Source organism: Falco naumanni, chromosome 5, assembly GCF_017639655.2.
Source record: "Falco naumanni isolate bFalNau1 chromosome 5, bFalNau1.pat, whole genome shotgun sequence".
In the NCBI taxonomy this organism is placed as follows: Eukaryota; Metazoa; Chordata; class Aves; order Falconiformes; family Falconidae; genus Falco; species Falco naumanni.
Window position 1 is genome coordinate 38,917,831 of NC_054058.1, and position 13,683 is coordinate 38,931,513.

Here is a 13,683-nt window from a genome sequence, read left to right on the forward strand (position 1 = left end):
ATCTCATCCTGTTGATTAATCCTTAGGCTGCTCTTCTACCCCTTGGCTATTATTTTTTCTATCTTGTAGTTAATTGTACAGCTCATCAGTACAGCTGTTAGATTGAGCAGTCAGAGTACACTTTAATATCCTCCTTCTGCTTCCACTGCTTTCACCATGGGGCAATTAAGGAATCTTACATTAAGTAGTGAGTCAACCTTGTGGAACATAATATAAAGCTTAAGCCATATTCTTGATTCTTTTTTTGTCTTTAAAATGTGGAAAATATTGTCAGTATTTTTGTGTAAAACAAGTAGTTGGAATCTCTGAACATTATTTTATGAAGTGAAATAGTCTGATATCAGAAAATGTGTTTCTTCCATAGCTTTCATATTGTCTGATGAATAATAAAAAACAGCTTACCAGAACTGTTCATGACACCAGAGCTATAGTGAGAAATCTGGCCCCTGGGACAGAATACTTTTTTCAGTTAAGGACAGTTAAAGGCTTGGATTCTTCTGTGGCTGTGGAGAAAACAGTTATCACAAGTAAGGAAATACCTTATAACTTGTCTTTTTTTTTTCTTTTTGAAAAACAGTAAATGTTCAGAGACATGTAAATCATTGTATGGAAGTGAATCAAAAGGGTCACACAGTTCAAAATGAAACTTCAACTTGGGGGGGCAATTTCTGCTTAAACAGGAGCCTTGTATGTAACTTGCTGGGTTGAAGTTGAGGAGTGTAGACATAGTTGCAGATATTTGAAAAGAGGTGGACTCTCAAAATTCTTCATGCTCTAGCAGAAGAAGATCTTGCCAGGATAGCCTCCTATACTTTAAGAATTACCTTGCAATGTTGTTTACAATTGTTTCTGCATCTCCTAAAGCCCATGATCCAAAATTGGAGGATTGCTCCTGTACAAGGCCACAGAATACTTAATAACAATTTTACTTCAGATAGCTTAACATGGTCCAGAAGATTAACAGAAGATTGCATTCATTTTCTGTCTCTGAGCAAACATGGTTTTTTCAATGCTGCTGTCATACAGCATAAAAAGAGGATAATTTCTTTGTGGCAGAGCTTTGAAGCAACAGGTTTATAGACCCCAGATCTGGTCCTGCAGATTCTTGTTAATGAAAATTGCAGTGGAATAGTCATCATCACAGTCCTGAAGGTCCTTTTTACCCTGAAGCAAATGTTCCTGAGTATGGTGGCTGAGTCCAGTATATGGCTAGGTTATGGAGAGTTTATCCCATCATTTTAATCACAAACCTTTAGTTTTTTTCATGCTGAATAAGCCAGCCCTTAATGGAATTATGCTAATAACTATTTTCCAGAAAGCTTCAAGCAAGATAAATCAATAATCTGGAAGATTCATTTTTTAGAAGGAATGGAAACATTTTTCTTTTCTAACTGTGGCTGTGCTACAGAAATTAATGGAGGTCTTATTTGTAAATGATTATCTGTAATTTAGGAATCTTAATATAACTAAAAGGAATATTTAAAAAGGAAAAAAGGAACAATCACTGAGGCTATGAAATTTACTGTATCTCTAAGTGAACGAATGAACAGTTTTCTAAAATTATATGGCCTATGATGTATTATAGAAAACTTTTAACTGAATAAACTCTCCACTATTTACAAAGTGTTCTCATTCTGTTTCAGCAGTGAGCAATTTTACTATTACAGAAGATCTCATAAGTCTGGAATTTTCTTTCATAAATTACATAGTGCACACAGGAGACGCATCCCCAGATTTTACCCTCTGCAGCATAATGACAGTGTTAGCTATATATCCATACAAACATACTTCTAAAATTTGTATGAGTATTTTCTGATGCTGTAAACCCTCAAATCATTTAAGTAAAAACCATCTATTTTTAAAAGGTGGTACTTTTCTTGCATTTTAAGGGCTATGCATTAATTTTTTCTTTATTAATCTGAATAATTTTTACTGTAGAACCAGCTGGGATATGTGGTCTGACATTAAAAATGGTTAATACTTCCTCTGCAACTTTAATGTGGAATCCAACCAAGACTAATTTTACTTCTTATAAAGCATCTTTATCAAACAACACCTTTATAAACAAGTTCAAGATTCCAGCAGAACTGACTGACTTCAGTGTTACAGACCTGACTGCTGGGGGCATTTATAATTTCACACTGCAAAGACTAAGAGGAAATATAGAAGGACCTTCTGCTTTCATTGAAATTGTAACAGGTCTGTATGGTTTCTTGCTTTCTCTCCTTGCCAGTGAATGGTAGCTGTCAGTAACAATGCACATGTGGCTTGGTACATATCACTTGTAATAACATTGGAATTTCAAGAGATTTTGCATATAATAGTTTACTGTGGTTATAGACATACATTACTCACACCCTATTCAACCTGCATCTAGTGATATGCTGCTGGAAACATAATTTCATTAGCTGTGCTGCATTTCTTTTGACCATTTTTAGTATTTTCATTATTTTTCAGGTCTTGCCTTGTAAAGAGTTACACATTAGATGAGTTTTACCTTACGTGATTTCAGTTAAAAGGTTTACAAATATTTGTAGAGTTAAGATTATAGATTGTAAACTACTCCATTCAAGGACTGTTTCTTATTAGATTTCTGTTTAAAACAGTGGAGTAAAATCTCAATCTTGAAACGTGTGTCTGCACTTTACTGTAATGTATTAATGTAAAATACAGATGAAACTTAAATAAAAAAAAATGCAGAAATATGCACCAGAACTACCTCCACTGATGTTTTTTACTGCTTTCTTATAATACATTTTATAGGGATTTTTGTGGCAATGACATGGTGGTATGAGAGAGACTTGCAAAGTGCTGGAAGTTGTCATTGATTGACTACTTTGACCAAATGTCATGACATTTGTATGTCTGCTTTTGGGATCAGTGCTTGACAAAATGTTGGTGCCTTAGGGGGACTGAAGCAAGAGGTCAAAGAAAGCCTTTAAAATAAAGTGATGTAGGGGTGAAAACTCTTACACTTGTCTTAAGGTAATATCTTGAGGATAAATTTAATAAGAAAAAATCTTGTATGTCTTTTAAAGTTTAAACTAGGACTGCAATGCTAGAATACTTCAATTGCAACTTACATTTTTTTTCTAATGTAGGGAAAATTTAAGTCAATTTGGTTGACTTATTTGCACTTCCATTTACCTAAACATAATGAGATAACATTGCGATGCTGAGCCTGCTGATCTATAAATCCAGATTTTGGGGACTTAAGAAATCATGATACACGTTGTTGTATTTTGCACTTCATATTCACTGATGTATCTACTCCACCTCAACTAATTTCCAGTCCACTCACTCAGAACATGTTTTGCAGATATTAAGTAGTGGTTTTGTGGTTGAAATTGTGAAATTTACAGTGAATTGTTTTGACTATGCTTTACACAAATATAGTGGCTATGTACTTCTTTCAAATAGGCTGACCACTGCTGGTAAGATGTGTGTGTGCGTGTGCATGAAGCAGAGGGGAGGACTGTAGCAGAGCAGGTGCAATGAGGCTCAAGTGAACCACGCTCACATTCCCTGATATCTGCAGAAGGGTAGAGCTGAGGCTTTTTTTCAGTGTTAGTGGGAAGGGTAATTCTCAGTCATGGGATAATAGTAGGAAGAGCATTAGCTTCATGGGGCTAAATTTTACTTTCCATGAGGACATTTTTATGCTCTCTTCTACTGCTGAGTCAGAAGTAACTCAGCTGAGGTAAAGAGATGACTTAAATATTGTGATAACTGTACACTCAGAGATTAATCATGAGTATGTATAAAAAGACCTCTATAAGCATAAAATCCAGCTTTAAAGGAAGTTGAGATCCATGCAAATAATTGTACAGATGATAGCAGTAGAACTGTTTTCTAAAAATATACTAAAAGGAAGAAATCATGATCTCAGTTACACTTGCACACCTCTACATATATTATTAATTTTTTTTTTGTTCTGTTCGTATTAAAATAAAACAAGTTAAAAATCACACATATAAGCCAAATACAGTCTGAATATAAAATTAAAGGTAATTTTTGGTTATATTAATATTTCAGATTATTTTATGACAAAACTGGAGTAATCTGTTTGAAATGATTCTGCAACTTTGGGTAGAGTGTAAAGAGTTCATGAAAGATATATAACGAGATTTACAGTAAATCATACAGGAGTGGTGCTCTTTCAGGATGGAAGTGATACAATATTCGGACTGCACAGTACGATATTAGTGTATAAACAGTACTAGAAGATTTAGTCTGAATTCTGAAGAACTGTGTTAGTAAGGCAGACAGAGGACAGAGTGCAAGGGTAGTGGCGAATCTGGAATGTGACAAATAGCATCGCTGACTGGGCTTGCTCTGGGAGATAAGCGTAGGGACAGCTGTTAGCCGCACATACTTTCCAAAGAAGAAAGCAGACAGATGCACATGGCTATATATTGCACAGGTGGATAAATTATACAATATTATAGGTAGATAACATTTTAATGACCTACTGAAGAAATTAAAATCTGGTTCATTATTAAGCTTAGAGTGGATGATACAGATTTAAAAGTGCATTTAAAGGCAGAAGAAAGTGAGATGGTATGACAGGAGCAGGTAGAAGCTTGGCTTTAATAAACAGAGTAAAACATCCAGATTTTTGGGATTTACTAGACTTCATGGGATTACTGGGATTCCAAACACATGAAAAGTATAAAAGGGTTAACAACTTTGAGGCTAGCAATAGAACAGACACCAGCTATATCATGAATTTCAACTGTCACAGTAGTTATGACAGTAGTAGTGCTAACTTTAAGGTTGAGGACAGCAGAAACACCAGGACTGTGCAGAGATTCTTTGTTAACTGAACACTGGGCAGAGATACTTGAGCTTGCTCTCTGCAAATGGGGATGTCTGCACAGTTTAGTTGGGAGATTATCAGCCAAGTCTCAGAGGTAGTATAGCAACTGTAGTGTAATATGCTGTTGTATCCAGGCTAATTAGCCATTATCCTTCATGTAGCAAGTAAACTGTTCTTGGATGCTTTTATATTCAGTTGTAACTAATATATTTGTAAAGGAAGTAATTTAAGTTAATATCTGTTATTCCACAATTCTCTTTCAGAACCTGCAAAGCCAGAAGGACTTAAATTCTTCAAAGTTTCTTCATATTCTTTTTCACTGTATTGGAGACTACCGTATGGACATGTAGAGAGATTTCACGTGGATCTTATTCCTGATTGTGGTTCTGTTGTTATCCTAGATCTTGGAGTTAGGGAGTATCAAGTATGTGCTTTTATTACAGGACTTGTATGGCCAGCTTTTCCTTACGTACTGTGCTGATGAGGAATTCAAGCTTGCCTCCTTAGCTACTTAATGCAAATATGAATATGCAAGTGTTAATGAAAAATTGGTGAGAGAAAATTTCAGCAATCCAGAGTTTGTTACTTAACAACAGGTAGTGAACTTGCTTATTTTATTTTTTTTTAAGTCTGCTAGAAGGGTACAGCTAGTCATCCAAGGGTTCATGAATAGTTTAACAAAGGAAGGGCAGAGCTATTGAGTAATACAGACTCATTAATTGTGTACTTGCCAGGAAGATCTGTGCTTAAATCATTAATGCAGGCAACATTTCACTGCTAAGCCATCAAAAAAGAAACAGGACCACTTTTTGATTCTGCTGTCTGGAAAATATAATATTAACAGAAATAATGTTTTTTCTGGTTTCACTTTTGTTTTTTATTGAAACAGCAAAGATACAGGTATTTTATATAAATGCTTGCTAAAACGTTGTTAATTATGTTTATTTCAAAAGATGGGCTAACTTAAGGGTCAAAAACTTCTGTTTTTCAGGCTGCTTTTGTATTTATTCTTTCAAAAAGGAATTTTGTAATGTTTCATATTTACTTTGATGACTATGATGATACAGAAAAACCTCTATAGATACACTGATAGATGATTCTTTGATAAAATGAATAGTTAATTTTGTTGTTCTTTAATATTGAATGTTACACAAATCTTATGGAGGGTAGTTAAATAAGATGGCAAAATACGGTACTGTAGCTAACAGATATAAACTACTTTTTTTACTGTGGTAAATACTGTTGTATTTCTAAAAGCTTATTAACAGATCACTTTTAGTAATGCAATGCTTAAACTTTTGGGTTTGGGTTTGTTTTGTTTTATTTTTTCATTTTCATGATTCTTGGTCAAAGACTTAAATAAATCTATGTCCTATTTCAGGCTGATTTTTCTAATACTGTCCCCGGAACAACATACAATGTTACAGTTTCTGCAGTTTCTTCTTCAGTCTACAGTTCACCTGCGAGTAGAACGGTGACAACAAATGTGACAAGTGAGTTAATAATGACTGATGAAATTTTGTTGATTTTTTTTAACTATGCTTTTTTGTATTTATTATGTGTGCAATAGTATCTGAGAAATTGTAATCAGTTTTGAACAGTAATTAGAAGTTTTCATCTTTAACTATAAAAATAAACACTGAATCTGAGGTGTTCTATGAGAGCATGAGGGTTTCTCTATCAGGTATTTTTAAGAAGTAGCCCTAGATGTGAGTTATAGTTGTGTTCATTTGTTAGCTTGGCTATTTAAAAAAAAAAAAAAAAAACAAACACCAAAAATACACCATAAAGGAGAATAATTTATAAACTTTTGAAAAATTTGCTGTTGTGTCATGTAATAATATCCATACCCCAATTTATTTATAGTGCTAGACTTGGGAGGCATTTCAAAAAAATGTAGCCATATCAGATGTGTTTTTTTTAAGAGAGTGCAGTTTGGTTTTGAATGGTTTTGGGGAAAGGAACTGAAATGAAGCATGCTGGAATATCTCAAACGTTACATTGGCATTAAACTCTGTTTTATTCGTGATCTTGAACATGACATTTTTTACATTTTTATTAAATAATGTCTCTGGTGTTCCAAAATTAATTTAATTGGTTTTGTAACAGGAGTCTAGCCAGATCTGAAGTTCTTTATTCAACAGTACATTATTTTTTGGTAGTTTTACTGGTTTATGCTGGTAGATGATTTAATTTCTCTATAGAAACTGTGAAGGTGTCTCCATTATCTGGAAATTTAATTAAAAACTGGTGTGTGTGTGTGTGTATACATATATATATATATATACACACCAATTTATTTTATTTTTTTTTTTTTAGATCCTGGGCCCCCTATGTTCCTTGCAGGTGAAAGAGTAGGCTCAGCTGGGATTTTGCTGTCATGGAATACGCCGCTGCATCCGAATGGGAGAATTCTGTCCTATATTGTTAAATATAAAGAGGTCTGCCCATGGGTGCAAACAACTTATACACAGGTCACAACAAAGCCAGATAGCTTGGAAGTTCTTCTTACCAGTCTTAATCCTGGAACAACTTATGAAATTAAGGTAAAAGCTTTATGAATGCCTTTTAGTATTCTGAATTCTGGTTTATTGTAAATCGTGTGAGTTTATGATAGGCCCATGTAGTGTTTTCTGAAGGACCTTGCTAATCACTGTTGCCATATAACAAAATATATTACCCAGGTATTTGTTTACAGTAGTGTTTTTTAAATCTACTTTAAAAAAATTCCAGCCAAAATGGTACTAAAAATTTTTTCTATTGATATTCTTATTTACATATGGCATTATGTGGCAAAAACCAGTAAGAAAAAGATAGAATTTTCAAAAACGTCTATATTCTTCTTCATATTCATTGAGATTTAATCTTTCAAATCACTTGTCCACTTTGGATATTGCTCATAGATTTCTAAATCAGCTAGATCCAGAAAAGCATTTAGGTATGTATAATCTTTCAAATCACTTGTCCACTTTGGATATTGCTCATAGATTTCTAAATCAGCTAGATCCAGAAAAGCATTTAGGTATGTACTTCTTTCTTTGATTTGAAACTTACTAGTTTAAGGGGTTTTTTTGCCTGAATATCTGTTTAGATGTATCCTGTAAACACCTTAGCCTGGTTTCCCTAAGCCTGGGATTTTTACCTGGTATTATCTCCTGAAATAAAAAAAGTCATACTTTTCTATTCCCTTTCCATATATTTTATCACCTAGATACTCACAGTTAATATATACTGACAAAATCAGTACATGTATTTTCATGACTTCTGTATGTGGAATTTGTTTACATTGAGATTAGGCACTCCTGATCCATCTCTGAACTCTTCAACAATAAATGACTTCAAGTGGACAGAAACGAACTGCTGTCCTCTTGGCAGTATTGCCAAGCAGTTCTACACCTGACATACTCTTTCATAAAAACCTTGGACAGGTGCTTCTTTTCAATATCAAGAATGAAATGAAATTATGTGTTTGGTTTGCTTCATTCTGTACCATCTAAGTTCATACAGTGCAAAGCTATAAAAAACATACTGAAGCTGACCAGACTAGGAATAGGGTTGTGCAGTGATTTTTTTAAAGGTGGTATGCTTGTGGGTAAAAATGTAATTCTTGCCATTGTGGCAAAGTTGCTCCCTGTGAATCTAGTTGTGATGACCATGCTGATAAAAGCCAGTACATCCACAGCTGGAGAAATGTTTACCCTTTGATCTCCTGCCTCCAGTCATCTGTTAAAAAAAACCCAACCTGCCCCCCCCCCCCAAAAAAAAAAAACCAACACAAAAATGTTCATTTACTATTTGAAAAAAGTACTATCACTTAGACTCTAAGAGATTAATCTCCTCAGATTAATGTATTAAGAGAATTCAGTTTGCAATTCTGAGTACCTCAGTAGCACTTTTGTGGGGTTCACTATTAAAGGTTTTGCAAATTCCATTCTTTGCTCCATATATGAATCTTCTCTGGGAAAACTGTGAGACATTTTAAATCACTTATTTAGCAGTGATTTGCCCTCTGTTGATACATACGAGAGCCAATCCTTCCCGTTGCTGGTGCCTGGAACACTGATCTTAGAGCAGAATTTGACTCAGGAAAGTGACTTGTGACCCAGCAACCTCTGTCTAGCAGGGACCACATGTTTTTTCTCATGAGTGAGTAACAATCTGTTGGCAAGCTAAAGGTTGTTACATTACCTACTACTTTGGTGGGCGCCCTGCCCGCCTGACCCATGAGCAACCCCATGGATTCAATACTGACTCAGATGGAAACACTCCTACCTCACAGATGTGGACAAAAAGAAACATTCCATGTTTTCCTTCTTTTGAGAAATTTCTTGTGGTTCTTTGGTTAATTGTGGGAGTCTGTTGTGTCATTTAAAAGCAGCTCTTGATTTTTGCACAGGTGAAAATTCTTTGTTTTAGTCCTTGGTCCTAGCTTGGTCCTGTTGTGAAACTCTTTCTGGTAAATACTGTGACAGGAAAGTACAACAAAGCTTATAAGCTTTGCATATATGTTTCCAGTCTGTTTATAACAGCCCAGTCTTAATTTCTTTACATCTAATGACAAAAACATTTCCAAAGAAATAGCAGTTACAAGTGATAATTTAATAAATGTTGGAAAGTTACGGATAATTTTAAACATCTGATCATTGATAATTTTGTAAAAATATGCCCTCAGGATTTTGTTGTAAACTTAAATAATTACTGGCAACATACTTCAAAGCACAAAAATTAATACTCCTTCCAAATACAAACTGCATTTCCTTGAATTTTGGATAGTACTTTGTTAACTGCATAGTAAACTCGTCCTTTATAAAGTTTCCAAGCTTTTTTCTAGAATGGTTCTTTGTGGCAGTGATCCCTAGAAGCTAATAGTATATTGCATAAGCATTGATTTGGATTTCTCTTCAAAGCTAATTGGTGTTGTGTAGCTGGAACCTTTACCTTGCAAATTTTTGCATACTTATGTCATGGTAACTTCAAGTTCTCTTGGAATTAAGCATATGAAATAGGAGCTTCAATGTCTGTCTTAATGCTAGTTTTTCTTTCTGGACCTTTTCTACAATACCTACTTTAAGACGAGATAACAAAAAAACAGTGTACAGGTGAGGACATATCTTTAGATTTATATAATGTAATTTTAATACTGTCAGAATTTTCTGGCTGCCTTTCAACCCCTGAAGATCTCCAGGTAATTTCCTCAGTTATTTCAACTACTGTGGAATTCATCGGTGCTTAAGGACGTTTCAAGTCATTCTCTCTGTGACACAGAAGTAGGTAGCTGGAGCTGGCTGGAGTCATGAGGTGTGCATGCATGGGGAGGGTGTTTGTATGGCTCAGGAAGGAGCTGGCCAGCGATACAGTTTCTCCTTCGCCAAGCACAGCAGTGAGAAGTGGTTATGTGGTTATAGATCCTTTTATATCCTAGATTAAGTCTTCCATGTTACCTTGCTGTAGTTTGTCTGCTGTGGCTTAGTGCTTAGTTTAAATAGCTTTACAGTCATCTGCAAGATGCAGTTTAGTCCTGAGAAGTGGTTAGAATGGTTTTCCTTTCTGACCTGCTGGTCCTTCCACTGTCTTTTCCCTTTGTTATCCCCAGTGTGCTGTCTGTCACTTCTAATATGATCCATGTCATAATTCTGCACATCTGCCCCTTCTCAGCCCACCTTCCCCACAGTCTGCACTATCAGCTGCCTCAGCACCTGCCATACCTTTTGTACCTGACACTAGCTAGAGGGAATGACTGCCAACTTTAACCCTGATGGAGAGCTTTCCACTTTGCTTCTTTCACATACCTCTCACCATCACTGTTGGAATTTTGCTCGTGTCTTACCTTTTGTTGTCTCTGCCACTTCTTCTCAAAGTAAGGAGTCAGACCTCATTCCTCTTTCTTTGTAAGTGTCGCATGCCATGGCCCATCACTGAGTTGAATTGTCAAGAAGTCAATAATTGCCGAGCAAATAGCATTGTCGTATTTATCTCCATAAATTCTACCAAAGTCTCCATGTACTGCCCTTCCACAGGAAGACTCTGCTGTGATCATGATCACTGAGGCACATCCCCTGTAAAGTGCATCCACATTTCCCTGACCTGTTGTCTTTATGCCAAAAGACATACTTTCCTTAGGTTTCTGCTGTGAGGGAGGTTGACCTGGTGTTGCTATCCTTCAGGACCTCTTTTCCTTTTAACTCTTTTAAGTTATCATACGAGTAAAATAGGAATGGGAAGCTGGTTTAGGTGAATTGTGGCAAGGAAAAGGGGTGTTACTGATGCTATTATTGCTGTTGACTTTAGCATAAAGTAGGGACTCATCAGTTTTGAAGTGTGGCTATTCACACATGGCTTTCTCAATTTCTTACACCGTTTCATAGTTTTCCATTTTATTTTTTCACATTCAAATGTTAAATATAAATTAAACAATAGAGCTGTAAAAGGCATGTTTACTTGTATAGTTCTAGTTCAAAAGCTGGAAGGTGAATCTATGTATCCTTAAGATTTTCATAGTCCATGAAACTATATATGCTATAGATTCTCTAAAGTGGCTTTTTTTTTTTTCTTGTAGGTTGCTGCTGAGAACAGTGCTGGTGTTGGAGTGTTTAGCAATCCTTTTCTTTTTCAGACAGCAGAAAGTGGTAATTTTAATGAAGTTGCTAATTATTTTTATTAAAGCTGCTCTAATTTATTCAAATAAAGTATCCATGGTACATGTTGCGCTTGAACAAATTGTGATGCATTTAGAAGAAAATCCTAATTCTTTTCTTACTCTCTCACTTACTGGAAAAGGCGCATTTTGTCCTATTTGCTAGTAAAAGCATTCAGGGAGTGCACATATGGGGGTTTCTTATATGCAAAGTCTCTTTCTGTTGGGGTTTTCCTATGCCACTTCCTAGGTAGGCTGTTTCCACAAAGCGAGGTCACAGCAGAGCTGTCTGTTGTTGCTTGTAGCAGTACGAGGAGACAGACTTTGTTGTGGGATCAGCTCTGGCATTGCCTACTTACGTCAAGCCGTATCTTGTTTAGTGCTGGAGTCAAGTGCCTTCTCTAAGAAGCCCAGCACAAAATGTATTTGACTAAGTTTTTACTTCTTAATTCTGAAGGAAAAAAAAATACATGGCTGAAAGGAAAATTTGACTTGATGGTTTTGAAGAATAAAAAAATATAATTATAGTCTGAATTTGCATAATCTTTATTAATTTAGTGTTTGTAGTCTTGCTTACGCTTCAGGAGCAGTTGTACCTGGGCTGAAGAGCTGGCACCAGGCCAGTTATGCTATAGTGGATCAATCTCAGTGGAATATAGAATTTGTGCTGCTGTGGCAGTGACCGTCCCCTGTGTTTAGGAGTCCTGGTTGATTTCTGTAGCTGGGCAAACTGCAGAATGCCATTTCTCAGTTAATGGCAGGAAATCATCACTCCGCATGATATTACTGAAATAATGCAATGATTTATGAAATTATGAGAAGGGGTAGTAAACTTGCCCTGTGGAGCTATGAAAAATCATTACCCACTATTCTTTGTATGTTATTGCTGGTAAAAAACACATTTCCATGAGCTTTATTTACTCATGTTTGACAGAGTATAACACTAGCATTCCTCTGTATGACAACATTAGCTTTTTACTTTCTGATGCACTTCTGCTTACATTTTTATTAAAGCTAAAATCCCTTACTATAAATGTAGTTGGAAGGTTTCTTCAAATTCTGGCTGAGCATTATGTGTCACCGTTACTACATTTATATTTTGACCTTCTCAACATTTTTTTTAACTTGTTTTGATAGTTAAAGAAAGCCCAACATCTTGATCAACATGAAGAGGTGCAGTTTAAAGTATGAAGATTAGCCAGAAAATATAATTATTTAAATATAAAGGCTGTGGTCTGGTAGGAGGGAGAAGAAGGTGAAAGGTCTGCAAAAGATTCAGCAGGACCTAAGCAAGAGCTAAATAAGAGGTTTGGAGGAGCTGTCTCATTTCACTTGTGGAAGATCTGCAGTTGTGGACGGTTCTGTATTTTTAAGGCAGCATAGCCCTTTTCTCCCAAGGGCTGAGACTAGCTACTGAAGGAACTGCTGCTGACTGTGCTGTGCAGACAGGGAATTCACAGTAAAGTTCAGATAGCATGTAAAATCTTGTTTAGATGCTTCATCCTGTTCCTTTGTGCCCTATTAATACAGATGCTCTGACAAAAGGCCCCAGAAACTGTCACTGATACAATGAACACCATTTTTGCAATAATAGTGGATACTCTAATTAAACTGAGCTGTTTAAAGCTACTAAAAAAATCTATATCCAGCTTAAAAGATGACACAGATAAAGTTAAATAAACCACCCAGTGCTGTCATATGCTCTTCAACAACCAAAAATGGGCCAAAAATTGCCACTTCTGACACAGTAGGTGAGTTGCCCCTAGGAAGAATATTTTTAAGTTGACCAAATCAATTACTGTATTATTATGAGACTGAAATAATTTTATTTCTCACTTAAAATAGATTGGAGAAGACCTGGTTGCATATCAGCTACCTTACATGTGTTTGTGAATGGTTCTTATTTATTTACTTCAGGGACTGGAAGCTAGAAATGGTATTGAAAAAAAAAAAAAAGGGATTTTTTTATTTCCCGGTGCTGAGAAGAAAATTATATCTCACTGCTTTTGTTTGTTTTGTTTTCAAGCTCCAGGTAAAGTAGTGAATCTCACAGTTGAAGCCTTAAATTATTCAGCTGTAAATCTGATCTGGTTTCTCCCTCGGCAACCAAATGGAAAAATAACTAGTTTCAAGATTAGTGTGAAACATGCAAGAAGTGGAATTGTAGTGAAAGATGTCTTGGTTAAAGTAGAGGAACTTCTGTCTGGAAGGTTACCAGAATGTAATGTAA

General features: G+C 35.6%; 1 protein-coding gene across 1 annotated transcript in view; it reads left to right on the forward strand.

The window, feature by feature from the left end:
* The window catches only part of PTPRQ (protein tyrosine phosphatase receptor type Q), a 141,780-nt gene that overhangs the window by 26,337 nt on the left and 101,760 nt on the right, over nucleotides 1-13,683 (forward strand). The window contains exons 16-22 of the mRNA XM_040596994.1: nucleotides 365-527; nucleotides 1,939-2,199; nucleotides 5,083-5,243; nucleotides 6,201-6,312; nucleotides 7,139-7,365; nucleotides 11,376-11,445; nucleotides 13,480-13,679. Coding sequence (XP_040452928.1) covers nucleotides 365-527; nucleotides 1,939-2,199; nucleotides 5,083-5,243; nucleotides 6,201-6,312; nucleotides 7,139-7,365; nucleotides 11,376-11,445; nucleotides 13,480-13,679 — 1,194 coding nt within the window. The remainder of the gene's footprint in view (nucleotides 1-364; nucleotides 528-1,938; nucleotides 2,200-5,082; nucleotides 5,244-6,200; nucleotides 6,313-7,138; nucleotides 7,366-11,375; nucleotides 11,446-13,479; nucleotides 13,680-13,683) is intronic.